General features: G+C 31.2%; 2 protein-coding genes across 4 annotated transcripts in view; both read right to left on the bottom strand.

Moving 5' to 3' along the window:
- Nucleotides 1-22,126, bottom strand: part of LOC127729108 (TBC1 domain family member 25-like) — a 447,590-nt gene that overhangs the window by 356,060 nt on the left and 69,404 nt on the right. The gene's annotated exons all lie outside the window — the stretch shown is intronic.
- The window catches only part of LOC127729157 (synapsin-like), a 144,947-nt gene that overhangs the window by 104,771 nt on the left and 18,050 nt on the right, over nt 1-22,126 (bottom strand). The window contains exons 2-3 of the mRNA XM_052236833.1: nt 11,966-12,151; nt 1,672-2,079 (exon numbers count right to left, since the gene is read on the bottom strand). Coding sequence (XP_052092793.1) covers nt 1,672-1,910 — 239 coding nt within the window. The 5' untranslated portion in view covers nt 1,911-2,079; nt 11,966-12,151. The remainder of the gene's footprint in view (nt 1-1,671; nt 2,080-11,965; nt 12,152-22,126) is intronic.

Here is a 22,126-nt window from a genome sequence, read left to right as displayed (position 1 = left end):
AGAGACTATCAAAGGACTGCAATCAACTCTAAACTCCCTGAAGAACAAATTAGCTTAGAGATATAACTAAATACAATCACTGACAAGGTTTCTCACTTTGAAAAGGCACATATAATTACATTAACCCATTTAATGATACAAATATTAATGGCATAAAAATCTTACAAGATACAAAATCTTATGTTCTATTACTCAACTTCTATATAATCAAATTTCTCCTTAAAAGACTAAAATCATGCAATTAGCAATAATTGTTTAGATTTTAAATTAATCAATTCTGAACATTGAAATTGCCTTATCTTGACATTTTTTTATGGCTAATTTAAGACACCAATTATAGAGTTAACTTATATATTCTGTCACTAAATCCCCCTTGGGACGTCCTCAAATTCCTTATATTGACAGCCACTGTCATGCACTCTGGATTAACTCCCACAACCTGCCAATAGTGTAAAGATCTCCTGTAGATTCATTAGCTTCAATGTAACTTTTTAGGTCTTCAAACCAATCAATTTATATAACTAATCCATTGATTAGATTTCCCATGTAAAAAAAAAAACGGTAAATGCTGAAAATATTTGTGAAATTTATTTTTACTTATAAAATCTGTCTCATCCTAATTTTGCCTTTCTGTTTAAAACAATTTCCCATTGCAGTCATTTATAAGGTTGTTAGATATATATCTTATTGGTCATATTACCTACAGAAGACAGGGTAGTACTAAATAAAATCCTTTTTAGGTTTTTTTTTGGTACCATAAAACATTTCATTGAAGATAAGGGAAATGACAAAATAGGCAAAAATGGAATTATTTAATAAATGTTAAGTTTTAGAAAAAGATTGCACCTGGGAACATCTATAGTTGTGAGACTGTTACAGATAATCAAGTTTTCAGTGTTGTAATTGTGCTTAATTTCATCATTTAATGTCTGTGTTGTAATTGTGTTCCGTCTTTGATAATTAAAAGTCTTGTCTACCTTTTGTCCTGAAAATTATGTGACATTTTAAACTCTCACTTTCAATTTTTAAGGTTAGAAAATTAATATGATTTGATGGTTTATGTATTTTGTGATGTCATAAGAGTTAGGACAAGAGTCATTTACCAATTTGCTATTGTATGATGTCTAATTACTAGACTTTTCAACATATTTCAATTGGAGTAGCATGGTGGGCTTCACTGCTGACCCTTTCAGAGTTCACCCCATGTTTTAATATACTGTAAACCAAATTGTTTTTCGCGGATACTTTATTTCGGGTTTAGTCATTTCTATTTGACTTCGCAGCGATTTCTTTTCAAGATTAATATAAGAAGATCATACTAACATATTTATGACGATTTATTTTCACGTTGTTTAAGCCTTAATAGCTTGACTATGGAATGCCTTTATTAGCACAAAATCTAATGAACCAACAATTTGTCTATATAAACAAAATTTTCCATCTACAAACATAGCACTTTTATATCCTGTAATGACAAATTTGACATCATCAAACAAACTTGAAAATATGATGTAAAATGCATGAAAGTCAATTTCCTGTGTTCCGCCATGTACACTGGATGGGCCTGTTCTACTTGCATCATGATGTAAAAATTTGTACATGGTATTTGAAAGCTCTTATAAGAAGAAGAAGACAAAAACATTTTCATGGTTCATTGACAAACTAACTTACCAGTCTGTATGTTGATCATCAACTACTAACAATATTTTACATCTATCTTTATTATATGCTGGTTTACTGTTTTGTACTGGTCCTGCCCTCGGTATTCCTTGGGTTGCATTTAAAGTTTTTGAAGGAGAACTAGGTGCACTTGGTGAAGGTCCTTTTTTAAACGTTAATATACTCGAATTTTCCTCCCTAAGCTCTCCCTGAAGATCCCCAGAACTGAATCTTCTTCTGAGGAAATTCATTCCACTAGAAAAATTCTCACGGAAACTTGAAAACGAAATTTTGGATGATTTTAAAGGAAATGCACACACAGGTGTTCGTGATGAAGAATGCACTGAAAAATCCAGTTCTAATAAAAACGAGATGAGAATAATATTGATGGTACCTCTCTACAGATTTCATATGAATAACCTGCAAGAAGAAATAAATCAATTAAAAACATAGAAATGTCCTGAATACTCAGAATATGTTATAACCAAAACGTAAGGAATCAATATTCTCTTTTCACAGTCATAAATATAATCGTTCAATGGTTCATCAAGATCACGATTAATTATTAATGTAACTGGTAATTTACTTTATATTCAAGAAATTTAAATACAAATTCTTTATGTAATTTGACATGTTTTCACACAAAATCAAATTTGTTATGGGATAAATGAGATGGAACAAATTTATTGCAGCATGCAGTAATGGTAACTGGTATAATTTCTCATAGAAGCATATACTCTTCAACATGCATACAGGATGAAATTGATTTCAAAGTTTTCAACTTGAGTCTTCAAAATGTCTCAGATTTTAAGTAACCTGTTCTGTAATTCAAATGTTAGGAATTGGAGGAAATAGCTAAATTTTCAATTTCTGTCAAATAAACTGTACCCATAGCAATAAAGAGCTGCGCCATGAGCGCATGATACGCTCGACGCTTTTTCAAAGAATAATGTTCCATAACTCCTCAATGTCATACCAGAAATTTATAAAAATAAACCAAAGGGAGGTTATTTAATAGATATAAACCAGTCACCAAAGTTTCATGAAAACTGCTCAAAGCACTTGAGTTCTTGTCTAAAAACTGGAAAATCCCCATTTTTTAATGAATAAAACCCCTTAACTCGGAAACATAAAATCTAAAATTTATAAAAACCAAAAAGGAGCTCGGTACTTCAATAAATCTTAACAATTCACCAAAGTTTCATGAAAACTGCTAAAAGCATTTTTGAGTTTTTGTCCGAAAACTAGAAAATCCCCCTTTTTTAATGAATAAAACCCTATAACTCAGAAAAGTAAAATTTAAAATTTATAAAAATCAAAAGGGAGCTCATGTCAATAGATCTAAACAATTCACCAAAGTTTCATGCAAACTGCTTAAAGCATTTTTGAGTTTTTGTCCCAAAACTGGAAAATCCCCCTTTTTTAATGAACAACACCCCATAACTCGGAAACGTAAAAAATAATTGATCAGTACTGATTTTTTAACTCTTGAAAGACATTGCTGATATAAACATGTGATATAAGTTTCATAAAAATCTGGTAAAAGTTGTACATGCGAGAGTACTTACAATACAATTTTCCATATAATCAATGTTTACAAGGGGCATAACTCTTTTAAAAATAATTGATCGGCACTGATTTTCCAACTCTTTAAAGACATTGCAGATATAGACCTTTGATATAAGTTTCATAAAAATTATGGCAAGAATTGTACACATGAGGTCGCTCACAATGCAATTTTCCATATAATTAATGTTTCCAAGGGGCATAACTCTTTTAAAAATAATTGATCAGCACTGATTTTCGAACTCTTTAAAGACATTGCTGATATAAACCTGTATTTATATCATAAAAATTCAAATTCACCCAAGTTTCATGCAAACTGCTTAAAGCATTTTTGATTTTTTCTCCAAAAACTGGAAAATTCCCCTTTTTTAAATAAATAACACCCCAAAACTCACAAACTTAATCTTCTAAAATTTATAAAAATTGAAAGGGAGCTCATGTCAATAGATACAAACAATTCACCAAAGTTTCATGCAAATTGGTAAAAGCTTTATTGAGTTATTGTTCGACATGTTGAGGATGGACGGACAATGGTATACCATCATACATCCCATAAACAGGCGTATAAAAATGCAAAAATGTAAAATAAAAGAAATTGAAGAAAAAATATATGTTAGAAAGGAAGGATGTGAATAAATGAATATTTTGATATGGTTGCAATATTATACTGTCATATAGTCTCTAGAACAAAAATCTAAAAAGAAAAATATTGTTGAATGTGTTTGCATGAAAGATGTATCGTAAACCCATCAGATATTTGTAAATATCTTTATTCTGTAACTCATCAATATAACCAGTATACATAAGAGGATTATGGGATAAAACCATTTCTACTATAATAAATGATGAAATTGAAGGTGTCAAACAAGACAAATGTAATTAATTTGTCAACAGATTACCTCATTGTAATGTGTTCAATCTAAATTTAGATAGCTGACAGTAATGAACTACTTAAAGAAAGGAAATTTTTACAAAGTGCAAGCAATTCCTCATTTTCAATAGCTTTTGTCCACAAGATCAATAGATTTGATTACAGGATTTCATCAATGTAAAAATTTCACAATCAGTTTTAATTTCTGGAAAAGAAATCTTACAATTCAGTTACCACCAAAGAATATGAAGAAGCTGTGAGTAGGAATTTCATTGAAAGAAAATTCGTAAGGGGTTCTGTGGAACCCTGTGTCTCGCCTGTGATTGCTGCTGTCAGTGTGAAGGTGTAATGATGACTTAAAAAGTCAGTCCATTTATCAATAAAATATAGAATTAAAAAAAAAATCAAACATTTCTTTAAATGCTATGACATGGTCTTGAAGATAAGCTTCTGTCCAAGCAAGATAACAATCCATGAAGGTTTACAAATTTATCATGTCAAAAAAGTTTAATCTCAGACTGTCTGTTAATAAAAAAGTTAACTGTCAAAAACTAAGTCCATTTATTCCATCAGAAAAATACTGAAAATGAAAAAAATATTTTCAAAAGTTTGCTTCAGACATTATTTCTTCCTCATAAAAAAGATTCTGGCAAAGTTTCATAAAATTCTATGAAGGTTTGATAAAGTAATTGATGTGTAACAAACTTTAACCCCAGACTATATACATGTGATAGTTGTTAAATGTATACTATACAAATTCTTGGTTCATCTATCAGTTAAATATGGAAAAATGAAAATAAACATAATCAAAATTTTGCCCTGGATATTGTATTTTGGTTGTAAATGAGCTTCTGTCCAAATTTCCTAAAATTCCATGAAGGTTTGACAAAGTTATTAATGACTGAAAAACTTAACCTTAGACTAAATCTGAATGTTAACTGTTAAAAAAACTGAGTCCATTTATCAGTAAAATACGGAAAAATGAAAAGAAATATTTTCAAAATTTTGCTCTGAATACTGCATTTTGGCATAAACAGGCTTCTGTCCAAATTTCATAAAATTCCATGAAGGTTTGACAAAGTTATTATTAATCTAAAAAAGCTTTAACCACAGACTGAACCTAAATGTTGACGCCACCACCGCTGACAGAATCTAGGATCGCTATGTCTTGCTTTCCCGACATAAATGTTGCATGCTCAACAAAAAAGATAACTAGGAAGAATGTAGGTTATAAAATATCAAAGTTGAAAATTTGGCTTTACAAGAACTTCAAAATATAAATCAACATTTCCATTACATCTTAAATACTTTCTCTGAGGTACTTTTTTGTTACTATGGAATGTAATTTTTAGGTATTTCAATGGCAGTCTCGTCTTCATTAACCTCTCTAATGTTTATTTGCATGGAGCAAAGGATCAATATAGGAATAGGTCCAGCAGCCTACCTCATCAGAAATTTGGTATCTTTTACGAAGTATTTTTTATTGGAAGCCCAGCAGGTATAAATGAGAAGATGTGGTATGATTGCCAATGAGATAACTCTCAATCCAAGTTACAATGTATAAAAAGTAAACAACTATAGGTAAAAGTACAGCCTTAAACACGAAGCCTTGGCTCACACCGCTCACACCGAACAGCAAGCTATAAAGGGCCCCAAAATGACTAGTGTAAAACAATTCAAACAGGAAAACCAACAGTCTAATCTATATAAAAAACGAGAAACACTTATGAACCACACCAACAAATGACAACCACTGAACAACAGACTCCTGACTTTTGGTCTGTACAAATTTAAAAAATCCTGACCATTCATAAACTTGCAGTGAGGTTAAGAGTTTTTTTGCCCCGTGTTGAAGGCTTCATTGTGACTTTGAGATGAAGAACAGCAATAAAAGTGGTTCCTTTGCTTTTTGTGTGTTTTTTGCTGAGCATGTACTGATTTAGTGTCATTGATGGATACCCCATATCCTTTGTGTTTCTATTATATTTCATTTATGTAAAAATCTCTGTTACCAAATATGTAATAAAACAATATACAATTATTATACAAAAAAAATAAAACCTATATAAAGCATACAGTCAATTTAGATAATAGACAATAATTTACATGTAATTTGCAACTAATGCATTAACAAATATTGAGTGTGTCAATGATTTCAATCCTACACCCAGACATCTGAGAGTAAATTCTGTATCAGGAAATGTCATCATTTCTTACAATAACAGATACCATGACATGAGAAAATAGCATTACAGCCTTCCTCAGTAGTTTCTTATCTTTCCTATGTATGTTCCTATTCACCAATTTTGAATATATAGATTATTTTATTGAAGGAAGGAATACAGTGATTACTAGGCCTTGTATTAATTCAAAAATTCAATTAACAGAGGTGAGAAAACTCATGTAAATTGTTAAGTTGTATCATAAAAGTATGGATTGGGACTGTTTTATCATCCTTAAATATGTCATGGCATGGAATTTCAAATGAAATTTGATGAGACAAATGGAGATAACTGTATTGTAATATTTTAAAATGACAATCTAGATATAAAAGTTGTCTTCAAATTTCCAATTTTAGAAATGATACATAAAATGACAAATAAGACAGCCTCAGATTAAGTAACCTACACTGAATAAGGTGCATCTAGGGATGTGAAATTGTTCACATTGATATATTGATTGATTTGTATTTGATTGCTAAATATCTAGTGGCAATTATTTCATGCACTTTGAGGACTAGAAACTATTACTAATTGATACAATAGGTAAGTTCTGCAAGGTTAGATGACAGGAAGAAGTGATGGCAAATTTGGACTGCCACTGGATTGATTGATTGCTGGTTGCTTAACATCCAGTGGCAAATATTTCATGCCTGTTCAGAACGAGAATAAATTAAAGAACCTTAGTGAGCACGCTCACATACCCCACGCCCCCCACATTGTCACTGGGTAAACAAAATCTCACCAGATTCCTGTTCAAAGACTCATAACACCAACAAAAGTCAACTGATAAAAATTTCTTGTGAATATGCACATTTACATATTATGTCCTTATAATCTACAAAGTTTCATGAAATTCTGTTGTGTAGTTTCAGAGGAGTTGCGATTAAAAACTGTTGCAGTAGTATATTGAGGCCAATAAGTGCAAAGGGGCATAACTCCTAGAGGCCATCTGAAATTAAGGTTTGGAAAATCTGGACTGCCACTGGAAAGTGAGGGTAAAGATAGGGACAAAAATCTAGCCTTGCAACAGGCTACCTACGGACCTCTCAAAGAGTTGTTGCAAGGGCTCTTAACATACAGAGAGCATGCCACTTTCTTTACACAAGGAATCAAGTTTAAGGTACCAATTCTTACCAGACGTGTTTGCGTACTAATTGTACATCCTGCATATCCCAACGGACACCACACTTTGGCAAGGGTCTTACTGCGGATCAGAAGACCAAAGTGACAATATTTCTATTTGGTGACTTCCACTGGAAAACAATAGTATGTTGGATAAGGTCAGAAATATTGCCATGCAACAGGCCAGTTACTGACCCCTCAAAGATTTGTTACAAGAGATTTTCTTGGCACTCTCTCTACATGGGGCATCAGATTTACAGTCCCAATTCTGTAGAGACATCATCACATTGATCAGACTATACAGAAATCAAAGAGTTATGTTGTTTAAATGATTCTAACAGTTTGATAATGACAGAAATTATCTTAACATCTAAAAGTAAATATTTCTGCATATATATATTTATATATATGTCGTGTACATGTTATTATTTTGTACAAGTTATTACTTGTACAAAAACTTTGTATGAGTAACTACTTGTACGATATTATAACTTGTACAAATATAATTGTACAGGTAATCAGTTGGTAATTACTTGAACAATTTTTGTTGAGAAAAAGATAATAACTTGTACAACTCACTATCTTTGAGTTATATTTGTTTCTTCCTTCTGTGTTTTTTTTATGTTTTATTCAAAAACTCCTTTCTTTTGATTTAGTATTTTGGTTTTGTCATTAATTTTGTTGGGTTATTTTTCTTTCTTTACTATCACTTTTTTATTTTTTGGAGTGTTTATTTTTGCTTAGGCCAAAAAAAAATATATGTCTGTTTACGGTTACCCGACCGTCCCTATTTTTGAGCGCCGACCCTAAGTCATTTTATTTCCGTCGTAAAGTGAAAAATAAACTAAACTCGTGTCAAAAGTGAAGTTAGTGTTGCCAATAATATAAATTAATTGTCTGATACATCCCAATGTTCACAATCGTGAATAAGATAGCTGTTTTAAGGAAATTCCCGACTCCTGTGATGAAATAACTACTTTGCCGCCATTTTTTTCCAACCAATAAAAAAGGGAAATAATCCAATCATTAATAAACAGCTGCGCCATGAGCGCATGATACGCTGTCGTCTTGTGTGTGAATTTTTATGCAATAAGCATAAATAGTCTCTGACATACGGCATGACATGCGAAAACACCCTTTTTTTTTTACGAAAAACTCAATATCTCTAAAATAAAATTTTGAATCAAAACCAAAAAGTATACAGATCTTTAGATTAATATAAATAAAAAAGTGTGTAAAATTTTAAGAAATAATCATAAATCGTTTTTGAGATACGGCGCGACATGTGAAAACCCCCCCTTTTAAAAAAAAAAAATCAATATCTCAAAAATAAAATTTTGAATCAAAACCAAAAGTATACAGATCTTTAGGTTAATATAACTAAGAAGTGTGTAAAATTTTAAGCAATAATCATAAATCGTTTTTGAGATATGGCGCGACATGTGAAAAACCCCTCCCCCTTTTTTTTACAAAATACTCAATAACTCAATAATAAAATTTTGAATCGTCACCAAAAAGAATACAGATCTTAAGGTTAATATAACTAAGAAGTGTGTAAAGTTTTAAGCAATAATCATAAACTGTTTTTGAGATACGGCGCGACATGTGAAAAACCCCTCCCCCATTTTTAACAAAATACTCAATATCTCTAAAATAAAATTTTGAATCATCACCAAAAAGTATACAGATCTTAAGATTAATATAACTAAGAAGTGTTTTCCTTTCTTTTTTCTGATGCAGTCAGTATGATTTCGGTGTGTGACCCATTTATAAAGGACGCTTCACTATGGTAACGGCATGCATAATGTCACAAATCTTTACTCTGATTGGGCGAAATAACGGAATTGAACAAAACCCGAATAAAAGATATATGCTACAATAAAAGGAAAGCATTACGAACATAAAATCAAACTAAAAAATATTGTCCAGATAAATAAAAATAAATTCAGGTAAAAAAGGTGTCAATAAGTTGGCACGGTAGTATTTACATTCCGGAATTTAGGTTGCTCTTTTTTGTACTTAAGTCAACGTATCTGAACAGTGTGATTGGACAAAAATACAGTATCTACTGAACATACTTTCGCAAACTGAGGAATAAATCTGGTGTAGAAAATTAGAAATAATTTTACATAGAGGGGAAAAATGAATTTTTGAGAATTTTTTGAAATTTTGTATTCACTGCATGATAAAAGACATAAAAGCACTTGTGGCTTTAAGATTTCAAAAATAGCAAAAAAAGTAAACAGTCATCATGCATATTCAAATTAATTTCTGAATATGATAATGAAAGTACTTCAGTTAACTGTGTTAAGTTTGGGCAGTGTAAGAAAGTGATGAAAATTCTAAAAAGGCTACCATTATCCCTATGTGCCAGGAAATACTACAGTGCCATCATTATCACCACTGACCTCTCTGTTTGGATTTTGTAGGCTTAGCTTGAGTAAGTAAATATCACTGACAAATTCATTAGATATACCAGTTCAATGTACTGATTTGCTGTGAAAATCAAATAGCCAAGGTAGAATAATGATTTGTACAAGTTATTATCTTTTTCACAATAAAAATTGTACAAGTAATTACTTGTACAATTTTATTTATACAAGTAATAACTTGTATGATGGCATCATACAAGTAATTACTTGTACAAAATATTAACATGTACAGGACATATAGATAAGCCTTCAATGAAGATAATATATCAATTAAAGGTAATTTTAATCATAGTTTATTGACTTTATATATTGTTGGAAACTAGTGTCACAATGAAAGATTTGCATAAAACGATGTTCCTTTGAAAGAATATGCAGTTTACTATATTCAAGCTTTCACAAGTAATGAATTATCTTTGTCTTTCAAATTGATGTTATAAAAATCAAAGTAATAAATTATTGATGAGAAGGACTGTTTGAACACCAGGACTAAATAATATATCTTTTGGTGGCTAGGAAATGCCAACTGACAAAGGGAAAGGTACTTATTTGTCCATGTCTGTAACCTGGAAGCATGTGTTTACTACAACAGGAGTGTTAAGGAAGCCTTTCTGTGAGTTCGTCTTATTTGTAATTGAAAAAAAAGTGTGGGAATCCAGTTTGATATCAATGCAAAGCATATTCTAATTCTATTCATTTTACTTCCACAAACATAAAAGACTGATAAAATACTTATAAAATTTCGTATAAAATTATATGATATCTTACCTTTTAACCATATCATTAAGAGTAATTCATGAGTTTAATTTCTTTTAATTTACACAGGAAATATATATGGCCAGGGTTTTGTACGGATCAGCCTACCTTATTTTTCCAATTATCAAGAAAAAAATATAATTGATATTTCATGCTTTTTTATTCCCACTGACCCTAACAAATACATAATCCTTGAAATATAAATAAAAATATCTGCCTAGCAGCATTTTTATGAAATTAAATGCATTATTTTAGCATGTTAAAAATTATATAATTAACAGAAACACATTGTGTTCTAAAAAAATACAAAAATCTAAAAATAATCCGTGGTTTGTGTTTCTAAAAATAAACAATCATAACTGACCTTGAAATGCTGTTTGCACAAATAATTTTGCGGAAAGAAACCTTCGTTAAAATCTCGTTACAATAAGTTTGTTTTCAAATTTTTATCATAATTCCATCAGACATCAAGTTAAAAATAAGAGATATCCACAAACAATTAGGAATTTTCTTGTTTCATAGATTGAAAAAAAACTTGTCCATTTGGATATCAAAAATGTGATTGCTTGACAAAAGATTAGCCGATATCCTTGTCTTTCCGGTTTACAAGTCTACTTCGCTTTTGACAAGGATGGTAAGGTATTATTTTCGTGCGACGTGTTCGCAATTTTTATTTCACATGTTTTCGAGCTTGAAGCTCATTAATAACTCACCAATTAGCCTGAAAATTAGTATAAAGCAACATGTAGCTTTTTTCTCGTTCGTGTAATGGCTAAGTATTTTCCTGTTTGTCCGTGGACATAATGTTACTCCACTTTTTACAAAGTTAAATGACGACACATGCATTGAATGTCTTAAACAGCTGAGCAATAATATTAAGAGCTAAAACTTAAAAAATGATGACAAAATAGCATACCAAAAATACTGTTAGTATGCTGAAATACATATTTATGTTTTTTTTTTTGTTTTTTTTTCAACTGACCGACTCGACTTTTTCATATAAAAAAATCTGTAAACTAACATTTTAAAAAACCCTGGCCTATGCAGCCAATTGTATTTTTAAAAACTTTTATTCGATTGGAATCACTTTTTTTTTTGCATTTATGGACAAATTATGTCAAACATTTGAAGTAGATGTTTAAAATAGGGCTTTATACTTTCTGCAAGTCATTAACACAGGTCTTATTATAAGCCATCAATTCAGAATTCTTCGCCATCTTAAAATCTGGATTAATGACATAGATCCAGCTTGGCTGCATAAAAAAATCTTTGAATACGTTTTATTCCATTCTAATAACAAATAAAAAGTGGTGGCATATAAAACCTATAAAAATACTTACAGGCAATCAATGCTTTATCTCCATCTGACTTGGTAAAAGTAAATCTATGGCTAACAATGGATAATAATGTCTATGTCTACTCCTAACACGGCTTAATCCTATAAAGATACCACTAATTCTGAAGAAGATCCAAGTCCAGTGCCCACAATCAGAGAATCGGTCAATCGAGCATGCTAACTAGTCTGCCTGTAAAGAATATTGTTATATAGAATCAATATACAGTATGAATCCAATAAACCCTAACAGATTTGACAGCCTGCAATTTCTACAAAATTATTTCACTTTATACAAGTAAATCTCATTCTGACAAAATGTATTATGATTCTGACAACTGAGAGTGCCAAATATGTTCCATATAATACAAAATACTACAAAAAGAATGGACAGAAAATATTTCTTTAATTTCATTTCAACAAATATAATTTACAAAATCAGATTAAAGTACTTATATCCAACAGACAACTATGTAGAGTATATTTCGACTAAGAATTTCCCTTTCTTTGTGAACTTTAACATGTCTCACCTTTGAAGGCCCAATTTCAGGCAGACATAATTGTATGAGGATAAAAAGAACAGCAAAAACTGACAGAGATGACAACTGGTAAGGTCATGTCAGTCACAATACTATATGACCTGTTGTCTAATAATATCTCAATAATCTGCAAAAATATCAAGTCTAAGTGAAAAGATAAAAAGTCAATGTCAAATGATGACAAGGTTCTTGCTAAAAATTAAACATTTTACATTGAGGTCAAAGGTGAAAGCCATATGTTAATGACAATGTTATGCATTTTTTGGTATCAGTGAAGACATTGGTATGCCACTTGTCATAATTCTACATCAAAAGATAGCAAAGTTCTGACTGAAATAACCTCTTTGAAAATTATTTAACCTTGGTCAAAAGAATGAATAACCTCTTTGAAAATTATTTAACCTTGGTCAAATTTCAAGGTCATATGTCAAACATGAAGGTATTCAAAACATTGTCTAATGGCTTGTATATAGTCTGTCAATAATAACAAATTGTTTGCCAAATCAAGTTTTAACCTCTAGTTCAAAGGTCAAGTTCACATGTTGGTCATAACTGTATGCAACACATTTTCTTTTGATGATACACTAAAATTCCAAACATCATAAGATAACAAAATCATGCTTGTTTGTTAAAAAAGACCTTCAAATCAAAGGTTGAGGTAGTAAGTTGGATATCATGGTAGTACCTAAGTACATTGTTTAATAAGTAGTGTAAATATCACACCAACCATTTATAACATTGTCATGCTACAATAAAACAAATCTGTGCAACCTAGGACAGAGGAATCAACTGGAAATGTGATGAAATAACTGACAATTCCAGATCTGGTCCTCTGAAAGTTTCTGCATCACAAATATTGCTAAGCAAACAATCTCAAGTCAATTTCACAAAAATTCAAGTATGGCCTTTCAACTCAACAAATAGTTATTCTGCCCTTCTATGAACAAAAGAACAAATGTCAAGCAACTTTAAAATAAAGTGGACACATTACAGAAAAATAAGCTAACTAAAAGAGATCCTGTTAGGATTGAATTGAACTGTTATTTATTTTTTTTCTTAGCCAATGGTCAAACCACATCAACATGTTGTTCATGCAAGTACAATAACATAAAATATTATTTGTCCACTTAGTTTTGCAAGTATTTCTATGGATCAATTACAAGCATTCAATAATAACCTTTCAACATTTTGTGTCAAATCTTTGTATTCTGAATTTAAAATTTTATGTGATATAGGGACAATAAATATTCAGATTATTCATTTTCAGGATAAACAGTTACTGCACTTATATTGAGGAATATTGTCCCGAGCAGTATATCATATTGCATGAGCTTGCAGGTGCAAAATGATTTACTGGGTGTGACAATATTCCTCAATATTAGAGCAATTATTAACCCTTTTATAATATAGGACCAAATACTGCAGTAACAATGATGATACTTCTTTCAATTCCTGCAGCTCTAGTGCCTGCAGTAAGGACACAATGTCCATTTCCTCCATCTTGTTTATCCCTCATTTGCTTGCATGCAATATCACTTTACTTGGAACCTCTCTAATATATAACAAACTTCATTGAGACAGTATAAAATGAGAGATTTATTACTGCAGTAACTTTAATTAACACATCCCAAGTGATTTCTGCCTTAACAGTATTGATGATTTGTTGCCTCTAATGGTGAACTGCTGTACTACATTCAGGATTGCCAACACATTTTGCTGTGAATGTCACTTTGAATTGTTCAGAACTGGAAAGATCTACTAAGTATTTTGGAGATTCCATTGTGAAATCGACAACATGTATTTTAAAATTTTAAAATGCAGCTCAACTAAAACTATGCAGAAGTTAGTGGTAGAAAGTAAGAAATCTAAGATTCAAAGAGTGTTGAGAACCTTGCACAAGAGAATATCTACATGCATATTGAATTAGAAAAACCTACATTTGGATAAGAAGAGTTGTGGTGTTTGCTTTGATGCTTTAATCTTATCTAATGCATTCCCAGAACACAACCAATTTGCAAACAAAAAATTAGAAATCCATTATAGGCTTGGCAATCAAACATTTAATGATCTAGTTGGAAAATGGATTAAATGTTGCATGTTTCTGTTGTCTGATAAATTGTGCTAATCTACTGAAACAATTTATATGAACAATCCACCAAACTATACAGAATTTGACTGTTAGAATCAATACATTAACCAATTTGGTTTTAAAATGCTCATTAATGAAACATATACTTGCTCTCTATTGATACTAAATTGAAGAGCTTCCATGATCAAAGATATGAATAAAACTTAATGACACAACAAACAGAACACAGTAGTTATAAAACTTCAACTGCATCATGTGTTATCATGCCTGAATAAATAAACCTACAACTGCATCATGTGTTATCATGCCTGAATAAATAAACCTACAACTGCATCATGTGTTATCATGCCTGAATAGCCCAAAAGAGTCTGAAATTAAATTGCAAAACAAACCAAGATAAATGTTGACTGATTAATTAATAAACTAACTCAGTCTGAAATTAAATTGCAAAACTAAACATGATTAATGTTGACTGACTAATTAACAAACTAACTCATTATGGTGTAACTAAAAACTAATCTGTAGTATATGCATATGTGTCAGTCTGAAAACTAACTTTCTAATTTGGTCAAAATTCAACAAAAATTTGTAAAAATTTCTCAAGATTTCAAGACTAATAGTGATCTAGTTAAATATACTATATTTTTTTGATTGCATGTTTAAGTGAGTTTAACTAAATTAGCATTTCATTGTTTATTTTTGAAAGTAAAAATCCTATATATCTCTACACTGAGCCATTAGTACGTCTGTCTGTGTCTAATTGAAACTTATTTTCTTTCTATATACTTATGGTCAACAAGATGGATCAAAACCGATTTGTCAAGTTCTACAAATACCCATTAATGCACCAAGTTATCTTTTTCTCAGCAGTAATAACAAGTTGTTCTTAGAACAAGTAAATATATATAGTTTTTATGTAGCAGAATAACAAAACTTTCTACAAACTAGAGGCTCTAAAGAGCCTGTATTGCTCACCTTGGTCTATGTGCATATCAAACAAAGGACACTCTCCAACATTGTAGACGAGAATAGACTTCATGACAAAAATCTCTATTTTGTTGATCTAGTATTACTGATTTTTTAGTCTGTTTAGTTTCTCTCTATCTTCTTTATTTTTTGCTCAAAATACAAAAGAGGGTAAAAAAAATCATCATTTAAGGGCAATCACTCCTATGAAGAGTGACAGTCTACTAACTATATCGGCAAAATTTGAGTTTTTAATAGATCTTGCCTTGCTGATCATTTTTGTGATTTAAAGTGTTTATTTATCTATTATGATTTAAATCATATAAGGCATAACGGAAAAAAAAAGGTTTCTCTCTAAATATCATAGTTTTCATGATAATAGGCAAAAATGAAAAAAATGGTAAAATTTGTCATTTATGGGCAATAACTCCTATAAGAATTTGTCTAACAGTTTTGACGTATATGGACAATCATTTGTCTCAGTAGTTTTAGAGGAGAAGATTTTTGTACAAGATTACAAAAAATTGTTAAAAAATTACTATAAAGGGCAATAACTCTTTAAGGGGTCAATTGACCATTTAAGTCCTGTTGACTTATTTGTAGATCTTACTTTGCTGTACATTATTGCTGTTTTCAGTTTATCTCTATATATAATAATATTGAAAATAATAACCAAAACCTGCAAAATTTTCTTAAAATTACCTATTCATGGGCAGCAACCCAACAATGGGTTGTCTGATTTGTCTGAATATTTCAGGGCAGATAGATCTTGACCTGATGAACAATTTTACCCAATGTCAGATTTGCTCTAAATGCTTTGGTTTCAGAGATATAAGCCAAAATCTACATTTTACCCCTATGTTCTATTTTCAGCCATGGCGGCCATCTTGGTTGGCGGGCCGTGTCATCGGACACATTTTTTAAAATAGATACCCCAATGATGATAGTGGCCAAGCTTGTTTAAATTTGGTCCAGTAGTTTCAGAGGAGAAGATTTATGTAAAAGTTAACAATGACGGACAATGACGACGACGGACGACGACAGACGCCCGACGCAAAGTGATGAGAAAAGCTCACTTGGCCTTTAAGGCCAGGTGAGCTAAAAAATGGAAATTGATACAGAGAATTTATCATCAAACAAATCTGGAGTTTGATACCCGTTTTTTGGATTGAGTTTGTGTTGGTTTTCAGTGTAAAGATTTTTGGACTGTTGTTTGTGTCTTTTGACCATGGTGTTGTCCACTTTTCATCAACTATTGTTTTTGATTGACCACTTAGAATCTTCTCCCCACTTTTTTAAAATTTAGTTTAAATAGCCAATCTGTAAAATTTCATGCTACATTTTTTTTTGTACTAAATAAAAAGTATTAAATGAATTAGACACATCATTTCATAAATTTTTGACAGATAGTCAGAATTTCAATCTTTCTCACTGAATGTCTATATTTGACAGTTCCAGACAAACAGAGTTTTTAAAGTATAAGACTGGTCCCTTGGTAATTTAATAACCATTTTATCCATAATTTACATTTATTAAAAAAAATCATGTGGAAATATCATCTATCTTGCTACAGCAGCAAAGATTTTAAAGTACAGTGCCTGATGATTTCAGTAAGTTTCATCAATCATATTGGATGAACAATGATAATAGAATTGTTTTGTATAAGATACCATGATCTTGGCAGGGGAGTGTTATTTTTTTATAAACTTACACTTTTTCATTGTATCTCTCACTTCAAATACTGTTAACACATCCTTCCAGTCTGACTTTTGTTCTTAATCAGGCTCTATTATTACTAGGAGCCTCAGGGAAGAGCTGTGTTTCCCTTGTTAAATAAATAATTATTAGCATTATGGTCTTTCCACTTTTCCATAAAAAGACCTTCAGAATTTGTTCTGAATAATTTTTTTTTTCCGCCCATTTGATTTTTTTAGCGGAATTTTACTTTATAAAAATGTTGATAAGATATTTGGTGTATGATTTTGAAGTTATTTTGCTATTGAAACTCACCCTGTTCAACCAAACACTTTGTTCTTTGTAACAATTATCTCCGCTTAACACAATTTTTCTTCACAATTCCTTTGCAACCATAAAAGATCCTTACTTACAAAATTCTTTTCCCAAATTGCCCTTTACATCCTAAGGATGTCTAGAATAACTACGACCAAAGCGATCAGGAGACTTCATATGAAAGTTCTTTCCCTTTACGTATTCAACATACATCTGTATTTAGTAAAACCTAAGTGATAGAGACATAGGATCTTTTGATTTGAGGTCCTTGGTCTACTAAAAATAAAATGAGGTCAGGTTCATGTTCTAAAATTTAAGCATTTGTCGTTATAACTACTCCTGGTAATTTTTTCACTAAATTGTTAGTTGTGTCATTTCACAACTGATATCTTTTGGCAAAAAGAATACTTTAATGTTTACTGGGAGTTTTCTCCCCTAAAATGTTAAGAATAAGCTTTATAATCTTATAACTCCTTACCAAACATAAAAGAAACTTTCTTTTATATGATATGATTTTAGCTAGCATTTTCCTGCTATGGTTTTAGCTAATATATGCAATACATAGTTCTTTTCACTTAGAAGTTGAAAGGTGACATTAAATAAACACAATTTTAGTTTTTATAGTTTCAATCAAGTACATATATGGTTAAGTATCTCTTCATTGCAAGATTACATTGCAGCTTCACTGAAATCAATCTGACATTATTAGCAATAAATTTCTTTAGTGAGACAAAAACAATGACAAAATTAAAAGGTTTCTGATGAAACAAATGTAAATGTCAATTAGTAATCACCATCACTCATCAAGAATAAATTGACACAAAGTTCTGAGCTTCCAGACCAAGACAACTTTTAATAAAATAGCATGTAAACTTTAGATGAGACCTACATTAATATAAACGTCTATTGTCCAATTGATTCTCTTATAAAGACAGGGATGTTAAACTATCAATATTCCTTTATATACTCTGATGTATAGTTTCCTGTTAACAGTTTAATGTATTTTATAAGACCAATTTGACTTCTGACATTTCCATAGCCTCTTTAAACAATTATCTAAGCCATGTTCCATTCACAATCCATTCTTCTAACTTTCAATCTCAATTCACTTTGCTAAGTTGTTCAGAATAACAGATCATAAATAACTGCCAACAAGAAAACCAACAATTCAAATAATCAAACAATATTTTGTGTATTAAAGAATTGAATCAAATTTCAATGAATTAGTTCAATTTACAAACTGTTGTTAAACCTTGCCATCTATACAAATTACAACTGATGGTATATTTTAAAATACACCTGTGAAGTAAATCTTTTGTTCAAACTCTCCATTATTTTTCAGGAATGGAGAATTATTTTCTATTGTTTATCTTCATTCATCCTGGCGTTTTGCCCTTTGGATATTTCCATCAGCACTTTCTTAATCAAAGCGCGAAAGCGCTGTAAAGGCAGTTAATTACAGGTTGTGTGTATTTTTAGTCCAGTTATATCATTATCTTGCATAGTACATTGTACTTATCAGAGGTGGCTTTCAGTATTTCAGATTTAGAGTTCTCTAATGATATTGAACAAGTTTTATGAATGTCATATTCTGAGCACTATATGAAGGCGATTGTTCTCACTTGTTTACGAACTAGTGCATTATGTCCAGTTAGTACCTTTTTTATCTATGTTTATAGTCAAATACTGTTTAAAATAGTTTGGCATTTTCTTTTAAGTAATAAGTAAATGTTATCAACTGTATTTTATTCAACTTTGCAAATGTGGTTTGTTACTGGTAAGTACAATGTATGGATGATAGTTGTTTCATTGGCAATCATAACACATCTCCTTATTTATATAATGATCTATATTCAACGACCTTAGGTACAAAAAAAATGTATGTAACTAAACTATGATGGGAAACCTTTGACTTCTTTCTTTAATATAAACTTTTGATTTGGTACCATAGAACTATGTAGAATAAATGTACATTGCAACATGTCAACTCTTTCAATGACAATACTTTTTTTAGAAACTATAACTCCAAGCAAAATTATATTTCCAAGTATAAAGTAATTTATGAATGAAACAAGAGTGCACACGCTGAAATGTCTCGCCTTCTTTACTAATCATTGATATTATGTTGATAGTCCTAAATATAAAGCTTTATTACAACTGTCACATAAACTTAACATTAACAAAGTAAACTAAACATTGACCAATGAACCAAGAAAATGAGGTCAAGGTCAGATGAACCATGCTAGGCAGGCATGTACAGCTAACAATTCTTCCATACAACAAATATAGTTGACCTATTGCTTATAGTTTAAGAAAAACAGACCAAAACACAAAAACTTAAAACTGAGCAATGAACTTTGAAAATGAGGTCAAGGTAAAAAAAAACCTGCGTGACTGACATATAGATCATAAAATATTTCCATACACCAAATATAGTTGAACTATTGCATATAGTATTAGAAAAAAAGACAAAACTCAAAAACTTAACTTTGACCACTGAACCGTGAAAATGAGGTCAAGGTCAGATGACACCTGCAAGCTAGACATGTACACCTTACAATCATTCCATACACCAAATATAGTAGACCTATTGCATACAGTATAAGAAAAACAGACCAAAACACAAAAACTTAACTATAACCACTGAACCATGAAAATGAGGTCAAGATCAGATGACACCTGCCAGTTGGACATGTACACCTTACAGTCCTTCCATACACCGAATATACTAGACCTATTGCTTATAGTATCTGAGATATGGACTTGACCACCAAAACTTAACCTTGTTCACTGATCCATGAAATGAGATCGAGGTCAAGTGAAAACTGTCTGACGGGCATGAGGACCTTGCAAGGTATGCACATACCAAATATAGTTATCCTATTACTTATAATAAGAGAGAATTCAACATTACAAAAAATCTTAACTTTTTTTTTCAAGTAGTCACTGAACCATGAAAATGAGGTCAAGGACATTGGACATGTGACTGACGGAAACTTCGTAACATGAGGCATCCATATACAAAGTATGAAGCATCCAGACCTTCCACCTTCTAAAATATAAAGCTTTTAAGAAGTTAGCTAACGCCGCCGCCGGATCACTATCCCTATGTGGAGCTTTCTGCGACAAAAGTCGCAGGCTCGACAAAAAGGAGTTCTTAATTAAGTAATAAACTGATTCGCTGAGCGCAGCTGGATACACCCACAGAGGTCCAACCCTGAACAGTTGAGGCAAAAATGGACACAATATTCAAGCTTGATACAGGTCTGAATTTGGATTGTAATTAAATATTTGACATATTATAGTTTCTGAATAAATGTAGTCAAAGAACTTGAAATCGGTTATATGAATTGAATTTATATTCAGTTAAAGATTTCTTGCTGTTGTGCAATACACTGTGCTGTTGCGCAATACTTAATAAATCTGTTGCCAGACTATAAACAAATAACAATGAATAAAGTTCAATTTCTTCTCAATGTCATATTTGAAATTTATGAAAATCAATAGGGAGATTACATCAATAGCTATAAATAAATCACCAAAGTTTCATGCGAACTGCTTCAAGCATTTTTGAGTTGTTGTCCAAAAACTGGAAAATCCCCCCCTTTTTAATGAATAAAACCCCATAACTCAATAATGTAAAATCTAAAATTTATAAAATTCTAAAGGGAGCTTACGGATTGATAATTTAGTCTTAGATGCAAGATTTTTTTATCAGTTTGTGGCTTTGAACTAGCTGTCAGTAAATGTGAGTACACTCAGATCTGTACTTAGTGTCTTTTTGTTGTTTGGATGTACAACTACCCGGCCACGTCCACTTGTATTTGTATTTATCCATCTGATGAGTTAAGCCTCTTTCAACTGATTTTTATAGTTCGCTCTTATATTGTACTGTTACACCACTGTCCCAGGTTAGGGGGTAGGTTGGGATCCCGCGAACATGTTTAACCCCGCCACATTCTGTATGTACATGTATGTGCCTGTCCCAAGTCAGGAGCCTGTAATTCAGTGGTTGTCGTTTGTTTATGTGTTGCATATTTGTTATTCGTTCATTTTTGTCGAGCCGTCGACTTAAGTCGAAAAAGCGAGACATAGCGATCCTACATTCCGTCGGCGTCGGCGTCCACAAATATTCACTCTGTGGTTAAAGTTTTTGAAATTTTAATAACTTTCTTAAACTATCCTGGATTTCTACCAAACTTGGACAGAAGCTTGTTTATGATCATAAGATAGTATCCAGAAGTTAATTTTGCAAAAATAAAATTCCATTTTTTCCGTATTTTACTTATAAATGGACTTAGTTTTTCTGCCGGGAAATATTACATTCACTCTGTGGTTAAAGTTTTTAAAATTTTAATAACTTTCTTAAACTATCCTGGGTTTGTACCAAACTTGGACAGAAGCTTGTTTGTGATCATAAGATAGTATCTAGAAGGAAATTATGTAAAAAAATAAATCTATTTTTTCCTTATTTTACTTTTAAATGGACTTAGATTTTCTGCCAGGAAACAACACATTCACTCTGTGGTTAAAGTTTTTAAAATTTTAATAACTTTCTTATACT

Source organism: Mytilus californianus, unplaced genomic scaffold (assembly GCF_021869535.1).
Source record: "Mytilus californianus isolate M0D057914Y unplaced genomic scaffold, xbMytCali1.0.p SCAF_1, whole genome shotgun sequence".
Classification (NCBI taxonomy): Eukaryota; Metazoa; Mollusca; class Bivalvia; order Mytilida; family Mytilidae; genus Mytilus; species Mytilus californianus.
This window is presented reverse-complemented; position numbering and strand designations above follow the sequence as displayed.